Source organism: Lissotriton helveticus, chromosome 2_2 (genome assembly GCF_964261635.1).
Source record: "Lissotriton helveticus chromosome 2_2, aLisHel1.1, whole genome shotgun sequence".
Taxonomy (NCBI): Eukaryota; Metazoa; Chordata; class Amphibia; order Caudata; family Salamandridae; genus Lissotriton; species Lissotriton helveticus.
The window spans coordinates 525,650,051-525,664,823 of NC_136060.1; the positions used below are offsets into that span (position 1 = coordinate 525,650,051).

General features: G+C 44.0%; 1 protein-coding gene across 1 annotated transcript in view; it reads right to left on the bottom strand.

The window, feature by feature from the left end:
- Positions 1-14,773, bottom strand: part of LOC144821935 (alanine--tRNA ligase, mitochondrial-like) — a 189,817-nt gene that overhangs the window by 10,852 nt on the left and 164,192 nt on the right. Inside the window, exon 21 of the mRNA XM_078679085.1 lies at positions 1,389-1,499. Within this exon, the coding sequence (XP_078535211.1) occupies positions 1,389-1,499 (111 nt within the window). The remainder of the gene's footprint in view (positions 1-1,388; positions 1,500-14,773) is intronic.

Here is a 14,773-nt window from a genome sequence, read left to right on the forward strand (position 1 = left end):
GACCACGCTCGGAACCTCAGCATCATCCTTGACACCTCCCTCTCCATGAACTGCCAGATCAACTACGTCACCTCCACTAGTTTCAACTGCCTCTGCATCCTCCGTATAACCTTCAAATGAATCCCCCCAGACTGCAGAAAGACCGTCACCCACGCACTCATAACCAGTAGACTGGACTAAGGCAACGCCCTCTACGCCGGAATCAGCAGAACTCTTCTACTCAAACCACAAACCATCCAGAACGCCGCAGCAAGACTCTTCCTCGGGACTCCACGTCACAAGCACATGACCCAACACCTACGAGGCCTCCACTGGCTCCCTGTCGAGAAGAGGGTCACCTTCAAACTCCTCACTCACGCCTACAAATCCTTCAACAACATCGGACCCAAATACCTCAATGAGAGAGTTTCCTTCCACGTACCCAAGAGGAACCTCCGCTCCGCCGACCTCGCCCTGGCCGAGGTCCCCCGCATACGCAGAACCAAAACCGGCGGAAGAGCCTTCTACGTCGCAGCCAAGACCTGGAACGAGCTCCCTGTGAACATTAGACGCTCTCCGACCCTGCACACATTCAGGAAGGACCTCAAGACCTGTCTCTTCGACTGATCCGGAGCGATTGATTGATTGATGAATCACGAGAATCAGGTTTACATTTAAATGAGTTTCAATCAATTTCAATCTTTTGTACAAGCATGGGCACAGCTGGCAGAAATATTACTTTTTACGTTAATGGCAGTGTCGCCTGTAATAAGAATGTGGTACCCAATCAACGCCCCCTCCCCACTCCGTGCCCCCCCACCCACACACACACCACGTCGTATCTGTGGATCCGATATATACAATGGTCATCTGTGGGCCAAGTGCAGAAACTCAGTTAGAAACATAGTAATATCAGAGGCACTGTGCTATGATTGGCTCTCTCTGGTGGGCCTGATCCATAACACAACCGTGGGGGGAAATCCAGACGCGAGCCATTGTGGGGACAGTTTCTGGGAGCACTGTCTCTTTAAAGCTCTCTTGGACAGAGCCCAAGCCCTGCACATGTTCACTCCTTCTTCAACATTAATCTATAGATTTTAAAATAAGTCTGTGCTACCTGTTTTTGTTCTTATCCTGCTACAACTGTCTAATAGAATGCCACCCATTTTTTGATCCCATCCTGTGCAACTGCTAACGTCAAAAGTTGATAAAACCCTATAAAAAGTGTTTAATCATTAATAAATCTGTTATTTATCTTAACACGTCCTTAGCATCTGATGCTGCCAGAGCTCGTGTTTGCCGTGCTGGTCCGACAGGCTTGTGTGATTGGCTCCTCGACACTACGTCATGCATGGGCTTACAAAGCACGGACAGGGCTGTAGGGTTCCACTACATGCTCAGCGCCTTACCTTGGATACCTGGCATGCACAAAGGACTTTCCCAGAATCCTGCTGGCTGAGGAGCAGGACTGAGGCTGCCGGGACCTGCTCACACACCTGGTTCACCACCTTCATCAGCGCCTAGAAGTAGAGAAAGAGGTGGACGGGCGCTTGGTTACTATAATCTGGGAACAACATTCATAAAACTCTATTTATTTTATTTATTTGGTGTTTTATCTAGCATAAACATGACCCTAAGAAAAGGTAGTAGTGCGCTTTACATTTACATATCTTTAAACTTAGAACTACACTTGCGACATGTGAATTTAGTAAAAATAACCAGTGAACAGCGAGTTGCTAGAAACAGTTAAGCTACAAAGTCCTGAATGACTATACATTGCTTTGTAATAAAAATATTTGTGCTCTAACACTCATATATACAAGTCCAAAGATAATGATTGGGGGAGAATGTGAGTAAGCATATGTGTGAGCAAAAAGAGTCCTCTGATAAGAAAAAGTCTGCTGAAATTATTCCCATGCTCAACCCTTTGTAGCTTGGCTGCAAGTAGACAGGCTTAACTTAAGAGATAGGTATATAAAACATTTAAAAACTAAAATTCAGTCAATAATTAAGGCACAACACATAATAAAAATCCAACAACAAATTATAAAAATGGGAAATATTTGTATCTTTACAATGACACCAAAATTAAACAAATCCAATGTTGGAAACCTGATATATGAATGTTTAAAGAATTAACACTTTCTAGCACTTAGTCACCATATTGAGTTTATTCCCAAAGTTGCTCCAAACTTATCCAAATGTCTTAAGCATCTTCCTGAAGTTCCTCTAGAGAGTCCAAAGGGTCCAAAAGACAATCCAAGGGTCTGAAAGCTCCAAGATGGTCCTGCAAAGTTTGGGACCACAATTCCCACAATGCACCTGCAGAAACCCTTAAAATTCCACTGGATGCACTACAGGCAGGGGACTCTTGGTGGAGATGGCTCAGGTGGGCTCTGTTAACCTGTAGCTTGCAGGGAGCCCACTCTTTATTCCTCTTGAAGCAAGGTACATCTGAAGACTGTAGTCCAGATAATGCAGCAGGCGCAGTCAGTCAGAATGCAGGGCCTGATGGTGCAAATCAAGTTTCCTGCTTGGCACTCTTTCCTCTTCTCTTAGTTTCCAGGAGCAGGGCTGAAAGGCTCTGCCCCTTTCAGATACTTATTCAGTGTTCTCTGGGGTCACAACGGCGGGAACTCCTCTCCAACGAAGTGGAGGCCAACACCACCAGAGCATGACCATTTCCTCCAAAGTATGGTACAAAGGTCTCCCAGAAAGCAATATTTCTCCAGAATTCAATATGGCTGAAGTCCCAGCAGAGAGGCAAGTGTTGGCTAAACCGTACTCCAGGATGGCTGATCTCCATAGTCTCCCTCCCGCGACATCTGCAAATGTTGTCCTTAAGCCTTCCACCTGGATGGGTTAAAAGTGGAAGGGGGTAGACGGACCTGGCTGTCTCTCTCTGCCTTTGAAGACGATGCCTTACGACCCTTCCCCCTGCTCTGGCACTCCTGTGGAGCAGGATCCCCTTACAAGAGAGAGCCTTTTCTCCCTGGGTGCCACTTATCACTTCATCAAAGCAGCTCTGACGGATCGGGGCAGGCCCCTCCCTAGAAGGCTGAATTTTGGCTTACAGACAACAAAGTCTTATAACGTATTTTCTGTACCTCTCAGGATAACTTCAAAAATAGAATACTGTTGGATTTATCAATGCCATTTTACTAAGTCCTTGGATGATAGTTTAATTTGATTCCTACCAAACGTTATGCGTTCATAAACCATTGCAATGTTCACCTATGTGGCTGGGGATTAAAATGGGGAACATGAAATGTCCAATTTCTCCAATATCAGGGCCCATTAAACTGATTTCATAAGGACCCTGCTTATAGCTACATGACCCCCCACCCCTGGGACACCTGGGGGAGATTTTAGGGGGTCTGAATATGCAAACATGATGTAGATCCTCACTCCACAGTGCTCCTTGCACAAAAGTTGATTTTGGAAGGCACTTTACTACAATGGGCGGGGGGAGTGAAATGTGCAATTTCTCTATCCCCAGGGCATATACAACTCCTTTTGTAAGGGTCTCCTTATAAGTACCTGACCCCCCACCCATAGGACACCTTGAGGAGACCCTGGGGGTACCTAATATGCCAAAATATTGTAGTTTTTAAGTGCCCCTGCTACCAAAGTCGAGTTTGGGCACAATTGACATCGAAAAGCAGTTCTGCAACACGTGGCTGCTTTTAATCTGACCTCAGGCCCCAGCAGTGCACACTTGCAAGTGCAGAAAGTGCTGCCGGCCTCTAAACTGCCATGCCCTATTACATACTAGGGACTTAAAGTTAGTTTTAATCCCCCTAACCGATTACGTACTAGGGCCTTACAGGGTAGGTCATGCCAATCATAGGGGTACCCTAACACATAGTGTAGCCTAACGTGTGTGTGTATTTTCACTGTGTTTTCGCCATTTCACGGGCCCTGGGCCTGGTTAAGCAGAGCCCAGAGACAGTCAGAGTCAGTTACCACCAGTGTCAGTCAGCAAAAAGTGGGGGTGCCCAGGGCACAAGGATGCCCTTGCAACACTTCCTATAAGTCATCTGGGGTACTGGATTCATGAAATTAATCAAAAACAGAAACAGGACACTTGTAACAATTCTAAACCACTGGTTAGAAGAATAGTTGAAACACCCTCAAAAACTCAATGTTGTTCGGAAAAGCGGTATATATGTTTCATCCGCCCCACATTGACGTTGTGGCAGTTATCATTGGATGTTCCAATATGTGCTAAGTGCCAGCCTCATCCTGAGGCACCTCTGGTCTAGAATGCAGTGTCCAGAGATTGAGGGTTGCCCCACAAAAAAATGTAAAACCAGAATTCTTGAAAAAAGTTAAAAAGAGAAAGTCTCCCTAATACTTTAATGTGAGGTGAGATTCTACTGCCATAAAATATACTGATACTTCAGGAAGATCGAGTTACTAGATCTGTGAGTATTATAATGGGCTTGTCGACATGTTTCAGCTCCCTTTGGCCCTATGGGTCTGTGGAGCTTTCGTCAGGACTAACATACATGAATATTTCTACTCACACGACTTGTGTAGTATATTGGAGTGTTCGTTTTTAGACACTTGGTTATGAAAATCTGCTCTGCATCATCTGTTTTTAAAGAGCCGGGGGCAGAGTCAGCACAAGCCTCAGAACCGTACACCACGCGGCTCTGCGCTTAAAGAAGCGGCATTCCCCTGATGGAGAATCTGGCTCTTTAAAAACAGATGATGGAGAGCAGGTTTTCATAACCAAGTGTCTAAAAACGAACACTCCAATATACTACACAAGTCGTGTGAGTAGAAATTGCAGCGGCTGATGTATACGCTTATTATGCAGCGTCACACCTGCGGACGATCAATGAGTGATGGTACAGCCTGCAGCCTGCATATGCAGTTGAGCGTTTGAGTTGAGTTAAGCATACCCCTCTTGAAACTTCTTTACAGCCGCATGAACCTTGACTTCTTGCCCTCAGCCAGTCGAACGGTCGTTCAGCTCTGGCGATATATTGTTAAGAAAATGGGATGGGGGCTCCTGACACAGATGACTCGCTGTGGCAGGATACCTACCTGCACCCCACGGCTGAACTTTCAGGCTTCCATGCATGGGACCTTCTCGGAATCTCTACCCTTGGGGACACCGAGCAGGGTTCCACTTTAAAATCATTTCAGCAACTAGAAAATTAATTTCAACTGCACCGATCGAAGTTTTATAAATATTTGAAGTTGAGGCTTGCTCGGACTCCTTTGTTCCGCTCACTGAGTGAATTGCCGTAATTCCACCCCCTTGAGGGTCGCTTAGTAAGGGGAGACCTAGGAGCCGATAAGATCCGACAGATCTATCAGACGTTAACCGCACATACTCATACCTCGCTACACAAAACCCAGGGGACGTGGGAAGCGGATATGCTCGACATGACGATGATGACTGGACGGAGGCTCTCGCTGGTCCTCCTGGAGCCGCTATATCCACACGATATTGTCTCATTCCATTTAAATATCTCCACCGTGCATACTTCACCCGCTCCCGTCTTTGGAAGGTGGGTGTTATCCAGTCCCCTATGTGTCTTAGATGCGGAGAAACGGAGGGAACCCTTTTCCACACTGGAGCTGTGGGGCGCTGCGGCCGTTTTGGGGGAAAATGTCATCATGTCTGGGCCGGGTCCTGTCCTGGAGCCTCCCGCTTGACCCCAAGTTGTTCCTGCTGCATAGCACGGAGGAGATTGGCTACAAACAGCACCTCTTATTCTTGGGCCTCAAGCTTGCCAAGAGGACATCGCCCAACGGTGGTAAGGGATCTTCCCACCAACTATTGGTGGGTGGAAGGCGGCCATGGACAGATGCATGGGGGCAGAAGTCGCAGTTTATTAGGCACGTGGCTGACCACAGAAACATAGGAAAATATGGTCCCGTTGGGCGACATACCGGGGCATAGACTTACCCCCCTACCACCATCAGACTCCCTCGAAAACAGGTCCTTACATCTCCCCAACCTTTAGATAACCTAGATTAGCAGCTCTGGTGTCATTATATGCACACTTAGATACACTTTGGTCAGTGAATTCTGGGGTAACCTGTGCCAAGTTTCAGTTTCACTTTCAGTTTCTTGGCCTGCAGGTTAGCTTGTTGTGGAAAAATACTTGGTACTATCTCATTCGAAATGTATCCATAATGTATACTTTAGGCTTTACCCGCCATGTACCACTTAACTCAATAAAATCTGTCATAAAAAAAAGATATTAATACCATATCCAATTATGATGTTATTTTAACCTTTGTTTTTTTCAGTGAGTATAAATATATATATATATACTCTCTCTCTCTCTCTCTCTCTATTTACATATATATATATTCACTGAAAAAACCATAGGTTATAGACCATATATAGTTAGGAATTAGCATTTAGAAAACCTTATTTTACTCACACAAAACCATTGAAATTCCATATATAGTTAGTTGCACTAACTATATATCGCGCTCCCGCAATCCACTGCTGATGATGTCACATATTACATCATTCATGACATGGTCAGTGACATCACTGATAACAACATCCAGTGATTTTTTGTTTCTATAAAGTTTAAATATGTCTTACATATTGAAGAATGAGTGGATGTGTAAGTGTCTGGACGAAGGATTTAGTAGGTGCATGACTGACTGTATGAGTGAGTGATTAAATGTGTCTCACTGACTGCATGGGTTAGTGACTAAACTGTCTTAATTTGTGCATCATTATGTCTGTTGTTCTGTAAACTGCTGCATGTGTTGATCAGTAGCTATATGAGTAACTATATGGGTTATTGATTGATTGCCCAAGTATTTGTATGGGAGACTGAGTGTGTGTGTGGCTAGCTGGGAGGTGTGTGACTCTGTGCAGATCAATCTGTACTTGTATCAATGATTGTATAAGAAGGTAAGTATGTGTTAGTATATGTTTGAAAATGTAAGGTGCTCTATGTTTATTATTTTTATTTATTATTTTTTGCATTTGTAATGCGCACAGATACCCACAAAGGGTTTCCCGGCGCCATGGCTAAAAGAACAAGGCACAGAAAGCAACTGCTGACAACACATTGACCGCTATTTGTTTAAACAGTTATTTATTAAACAGCCAGGTTTTAACTTGTTTCTTAAAACTGGCATAGTTCTCCTCTTTGCGCAGGGCTAAAGGAAGGGAGTTCCAAAGAACTGGTCCCAGGCGGGAAAAAGATTTACCTCCCATTCGGGCCAGTTTGAATCTGGGTACCGTGAAGGTTGCTCCATTTAAAGAGCGGAGATTGCGTACAGGTACATGAGGCTTAACCAGTTTCTGCAGATACCGTGGTGCGGTTCCCGCTCTAATCTTGAACATGTAGGTCAAGGCCTTAAACCGGACCCGGTTCTCAACTTTCAACCAGTGTAGGTCTCTAAGGTGACTCGAGATCCTTGCTGTCCTAGGGATCTTACACAACAGCCTGGCTGCGGAGTTCTGGACAAGCTGCAACCGCCTGGTTACAGCTAAGTTGGAGCCCAGGTATAGAATGTTACCGTAGTCAAGCCTATGTTTAACTGTATAGACAAGAAAATGGAAGTGTCATTGATTCTTTACAGGACTGACTAGGTGTGTGAGTAACTCCATGGATGAGTGGCAGACTGTGAGTGTCTGTATAGGTGTATGAGTGCATATGATAGTGTTGTAAAGATGAGTGATTGTATGTATGAATGATTGTATGGGTGAATGAGTGAAGGTGTGTGTAGACGTAGCAATCAGTGAGTGCGTATGTAGTAACTAGTATTGGTGTGTCAATGGTTTCAAAAATTATACTCTCTTTTTAACACTGGGTGAAACAGAGGTTATATTAAAATGTGAGGAGATGCATTGTATTGTCACATGAATGATATCATCAGTGATGTGGTCATTGATGTCAAATGAGATGTCATCAGTGATGTCATCAGTGATGTCATTTGAGATGTCATCAGTGATGTCATCAGTGATGTCACTGACCATGTCATGAATGATGTAATATGTGACATCATCAGCAGTGGATTGCGGGTGCGCGATATATAGTTAGTGCAACTAACTATATATGGAATTTCAATGGTTTTGTGTGAGTAAAATAAGGTTTTCTAAATGCTAATTCCTAACTATATATGGTCTATAACCTATGGTTTTTTCAGTGAATTTTCAAGGTTTTGTAAATGCTAATTCCTAACTATATATGGTCTATAACCTATGGTTTTTTCTGTGAATTTCATTGGTTTTTTAACAGCTAATATCTGTAGCTGTAAAATGTATTCTTCTTTAAATCCAAAAATATATTTTATATGTTTATGAATAATTTTTTTTTTAAATATTTTTTTTTCTTCGTTCCCGCTTCACGAATCGGGAAGCTTCCCGTTAGCTGACCTTGATGCCGCGAAATAGACCGCGAGCCGGTAAACGTTTCTTTACCGCAAGTGCCGCGTTAGAAAACAACATCGTGACGCCTCCCGTCCGCATGACGTTTCACGTTGTCGCGTGATACGTCATATGACGTGCTACGTAAGCGAACTGGTACGCGAAGCGAGTCGCAAAGCGCAGGTTTCTGGAAGCAAACCGGGAGGCCCTGCAAAGCGCTTAACGTAAACACAGCAAGTCATGTGACTTGGTAATAACACTTTTCATTGGTTCATTTCACTTTTGGTTTCCTAATGATGTAAGACTAGGTCATATAATCTAAAATGAACACTTTTGATTGGTTGAGAACTCTTGTTTTTCCCAAATGATGAAAATCCCTCCTTCTTTCCTCACTCTGACTTTCATCATTGTGAGAGAAAGACCCTTTGTGATCACTGAGCAATGGCTTCTTTAGTAGCTTCAGCTGGTGCTTCCCCACCACCTCCACCACATCCAAGGAAGAGTGGACCACCTGCTCAAGTTATAATTCAACAAGAAGAAGAAGAAGAGGAACAGGACGACGAGCACGAAGAGAGGCAGTTTTTGCCTGAGCAGCCCAGGACGTCTCACCGGAAAGAAAACTTCATTTGGCAATTTTTTAAAATTCCCAAAGGTCAGAAAAAAGTAAATGCAAGATACGTAACTTGCCTTATATGTCAAGATAGACTGTCCAGAGGAACCGAGAAAAAATACAGTTTCGGAAACTACACAATGCATCGCCATATGACTAGGTGGCATCCTAACAACTACAGTGCTGCACAGTTTCGGAACGACCTAGATAATCTCCCTATTATGGCCAGAAGATCTGTTGTACCGGAAGTAACGGGACCAGAGGGCAGGGAGATGGTGCCAAATATACAAATGAAATTTGGTGAAGTAAAACACACCTGCGTATTTTGCGATGGATTCATTTCCTACGGAGAAAAAAGCATCACTCTGATCAACAGAGCTATTGACTATCATATGCAAGTTTGTACGAAACGCCCAAAATAATAAATACTTCTTTTTTTGTTTTGTTGCTCCTGTTGAGCCCTTTACAATGAATCGTTTTCATTGCCCCCTCCAAGAAAAACCCAAAAAAATATAAAACTTCAGAAAAATTCAAAAAAAGTAAAAAAATGTTCCGAAAAATAATAAAAAAAATATAAAACAACAAAAACAATAAAAAAAAAAGTTCTTTTCAGAACTACCTCCCCGTTATTAAAAAATTGGTACAATATTTGGAACTGTGCCAACCTCTATTTCTCTTAGTTCGCTTCCCAGTTCGCTCGCCGGTACGCGAACTAGAAGCGAACCAAAAACAGTAAGTATAAGGGAAGGAAACAGACACTTATGTTAAAAGAAAGACAGCTATAGGGGAGTAAACTAGAGATACTATTACCCGTAATCCACTGCTGATGATGTCACATATTACATCATTCATGACATGCTCAGTGACATCATCAGCAGAGGATTGCGGGTTTTTTGGCAACGTGCCTTATCCACGGTTTAATAACGCTGCCTTTTGCTTTATATAAGTTTTCAAATTGTATGAAATATATACCAATAGGTCGTTATGAACCTTTAGGTAGTGCTTTTCTTCATGAGGTCTGGTCGCTTCCATACACATACAGATGTTTCAAAGATGATCAAGAAGTTTATCTGAATGGAGAGGAATGCACTGAGACGCCAGATCATTCACTAATGTGTAGGCACATACAGTTACACGGTTCATGCAACAAACACCGACCAAATATGGCTTGCGTGTTGCAAGGCACGCCAGTTCCTGCTATCATCCCCACGTTCAAGTTGTTGGAAAATGGTAGTTATTTGATGCTCAATAATGAAGATTGTTCTGAGTTAATTGAAAAGGGTCTGCACCTCTGTACGGGTGTTCGCTATGTGAAGCACGAAAGTTTCACGGGCCGAACTCAAGGCCACCTCTCTCTGAGACAAAAGAGCTCTTATTCTTGCCATGCCGTTGAAATCTGTCCCAAGGTTGGTATTTGTGGCCAGATTGAAAACTCCCTATGTTCATGTGTGGGAGGAAATAGAACATTTCTGCAGCAAATAACCCGTTCACTTACTGTTACGATTAAAGGAATACTTTTAATTCAGATTTGCCTTTCAATTTCAGCAAGATGGTTCCGACTATCTTTAACGCATCCTCCACAAAGACCCTGGCGCACTTTTTTAAAGTTGTTACCAGTGGTCTCGTGACTTCATTTGAGAAAATCTTTGGAGTCATCCCTGCTTCCTTTCATTCTATTTTCTCCACTCTGGTTCGTGGATTGGCATTTTTACTTGCATTACCAGCGGACGCTCTTGTGCTTTTTTACATTTTTAAATATGGATGTCCCTCCTATGCAACCTCCCACCCTGCAGCTGCTGACACTGTTCCGCAATCGCATGCTAGAATATTATGGCACAATGCCGTTGGCGATATTAAGCACGGCATATGGATTATCTTTTCGATTCTCCTACTTCACCTGTGTCCAGCCTGTATTTCACTGCCTGACCTGTGATTTCGATTGGGCCATTGATTTGTGTCTCTGCGGACCGGTTTCTCCTGACGTCGACTTTAATCAGCTGATGACTCCTATCATTACTCACGAGTTGGTTTGTCCTGGCGAAAGGATTATGGCTGTGGCATTGATGCATGGACTACTTGGTCCCTGGAATTTACTGGCGGCAGCACAGTCTTTCTTGGAACAGAGCTTTCTTGAAAACCCACCGAGCTGTCCTCTGATGGTGATAGAGGATCCGGTGCTGGGAGAGCACGTATGTTCTTTTCCGCTTTTAAATTGGATGGCTGAACTGTTTTCGGATGAAGACGGTGACTTCCTATTGGAGGCTGTTGCAGCTTATTTTGCATACACAGTTATGTCATAGACCTTTTTCATGTTTGATATGCTGAGTACTAGCATTTCATTGACAATTCATTGACTTATTTGTCAAGTTTTTATTATTTACCTTGCCTATTGGCTTAAGACTCGATAAAGTACTTGGCTGTTGTATTTTCCTTTAGCATTAAATTTTCCTAGTTTTTAATGCTTTACCTTGCGGACCGTCCACATATAAACTTGCAATCTGCTCTCATGAGATGGCACTTCTATTATCTTATTCAGTTCGTTTCCGGATCATGGGGAGGTGTCATCTAGGTCCTGGATATCTTTACACCGTGTTAAGTTAGCATGGGCTCATTACCGGTTTAAACGCCATTTTTCCTTTTTTGCAACTTCTGCACACGACACTTAGTTGTTGCTTTAGCTTTCCACCTAGTAGTTCATCGTGGTTTACATGAGAATAATATGTTATTGCTCTACTATCTGCTTTGCTTGTTAAACTATATCTGTACAGCGAGTGCTAAAGTTTCAAGAACAACACGATACAGAATTGTTATGAGGTCTGATCTCCACGACTTCATACTCATAACATAAGTGCAACTTCTGCCAATTCTGGGCATGAGGCGGGTTTTATATTGCTTTGCCGAACACACATACACAACAGTTGATGCGGTTCACATGAAGAGAGAGCTGGTGTATGCTGATGTGATTCCTTCAAATCTAAGACACTAAAGTATGGGCACGCCCTAAACCAACACAAAGAGACCTTCTTAGCAAATAATATAATATGTGTATTAGGGAGGGTGAGATATAAGCAGCCGCGGGCCGTGGAGGGAGTTACGGTGAGGCAGGGAGGCGGGGAGGGGGAGAAGCAGGGTGGAGCCCTCTCTACCTTGCCCCTCCCCCTCCCCGCCTCCCTGCCCCACCGTAACTCCCTCCACGGCCCGCAGCTGCTTATAAGTGTTGCTAACTCTTATTCATTTACAGCATGTTAACATACTGTCACCATTCGCTTTTTATGTACTAGTAACTATGCTGGTAATTTTGCTACTGATAATATGTGTACTTGTATTCTCCACCCTGCTTCTCCCCCTCCCCGCCTCCCTGCCTCACCGTAACTCCCTCCACGGCCCGCGGCTGCTTATAAGTGTTGCTAACTCTTATTCATTTACAGCATGTTAACATACTATCACCATTCGCTTTTTATGTACTAGTAACTATGCTGGTAATTTTGCTACTGATAATATGTGTACTTCTATTATCTAAGATACTACGCCTGAGAAGACGGCATTAGTAAATAAACATTTCAAATACACATGTGTTCTTCTTAACTCCATGTTCTGGTTTCTAAGAAATATATAACGACCGACTGTTCATGAGTTCCACGTATCCTGAGGTACTATAAGTTCATATTCTGGATTGTCTAAACATTGAGAGTTTGTTATATCCAATGTGACACTGTACCTAGCTTGCTAAGGAGTTTTTGATTACTAACGTGAGTTTTGGGACACCCTAATTCGCCGAGGTTCCAATCCTCTGTCCACAGTTCTGTGTGAGAACAGAAACCCTGCGACAGGGGCACCCCCGACCCTTGCTGGAGCTTCATTACACTTGCGATACAACTCCAGCAATGCGCCACCTTTACGGCACAGATACATCACGCATCTGTGCTGTTTTTGCCCCATGATGCGCCGCATTGTAAATGCAGCACACCATAGGTGACGGAACAGCGGCACAGAATGACTAACACATCCCTGGTGATGCGCCAGTCATCATAAATGTATCCCTATGCTTCTTATCTTGTTAGAGATGAACCGCCATATGTATCATCAAAGTTTTTTGCATTTCCTAAATAGCGAACTTTAAGGAATAAATAGCGATTCTTTACCATTCCTAGTTTGCGATGAGCTATTTGCTAATTACAAATTACCCATTCATTTCCTTCATTTCCATAGGGCGGTTGGACTCACTTTTAGCTCGAACGGCTGAATGGATTTCCACGAAACTTGGCAAAATTGTAGGGACTGGTAGCCCGATGTGCCTTTGCTATGTCTCAAGATATATGCTCCAGTGGTTTTTACGAAAATTAACTTTGAAAAATATATATTGGGCTACATTGGCCTATATATATGTTGGAGCCCAAATGTAGCCCAATGTAGCCCAATGAAGCCCAATGTAGCCCAATGTAGCCCAAAGATGGCCGCCAGACACACAAAAAAACAAATGTAGCCCAAATATCAGCCAGATGTAGCCCAACTATAGCCCAGTGACAGAATGACCAATCAGCTTCGCAAACCTCCGTTACGCGAAGCGGAGCGCTGTTACAGATATATATCTTTTTTTGAACGTTAATTTCTCAAAATCCACTGGAGCACATATATTGAGACCTAGCAAAGGCACATCGGGCTACCAGTCCCTAATATTTTGCCAAGTTTCGTGCAAATCCATTCAGCCGTTCGATTATTATTATTATTTATTTTTTTTGCCCCGCGGGGCCCTTTTAAAACCTCCACATCAAACCTAGGGGGTCAGCGAGGATCTACTATGCCCCCTTATAGTTATTTCCCCCTTTGTTTTGACCTCCTCTTGTCTCTCGATCCTACCGAGAGACAAGATGGCGGCCGCTACGGACTTTTTGGAATGTTGACAGACGCCGGAGAACCAATCAGCTTCGCTTCACAAAGCTCCGTTGCGCGTAAAGTACGCGTCCTGGGACGCTGCCAGGTCCGCTGTTACAGATATATATCTTTTTTTAAACGTTAATTTCTCAAAATCCACTGGAGCACATATATTGAGACCTACAAAAGGCACATCGGGCTACCAGTCCCTACAATTTTGCCAAGTTTCGTGCAAATCCATTCAGCCGTTCGGGCTAAAAGTGAGGCCAACCGCCCTATGGAAAACTCAATGTTAAAAACACGTTTGGGACCCCCCTTTTTTCTCGGCCCCCCCTTGACGAACCCCCCCCAAATTTTCAAGGGCTGCTCAGAAACAAAATGTGCCATTTTCCTGAAAATGTCAGCCAATTCCGTCCACAAACGCCAAAGTTATTAGACATAGGATTTTTTCTCTATGGGATTTTTGAAAATTCTAACTATATATACCTACTGGCGACCGCCAGTAGGTAATATATTCCTGTGCTGCGAGCGCGAGTGGGAGCTGACCTCTTAGACCATCTCTTTGTGGATTGCTGCTTTCTGGTCGCTGACCCCACTTCTCGCGGCCCGCCGCTCGTGTGTTAAGTAATCGGAGGGAAGTGATTCGAGACTTTGCTTGGACCCCGCGGGACTGCGAGGACCAGCGGGCAGTGCGGATTTCAACCTGCCACAGCTGGTCCTCTTCCCGCCCTCACCTCCTCGCTCTATTTAGATTAACAAGGGCCCGCGCTCGCGGGTCGCAGCCCGGGGCGAAGCCCGGGCAAAGGGCGGGCCCTCTGAGGCCGGAGGAGGCCGGAGGAGTCCGGACCGGGCCCCCTCCTTCCAAGCTGTGAATTGTCATACGGAGGTATGACTGACTATTAAGGCTCCTTCATTGTATTCGTATAGTTGGTCTCACTCTGTTGTCTGTT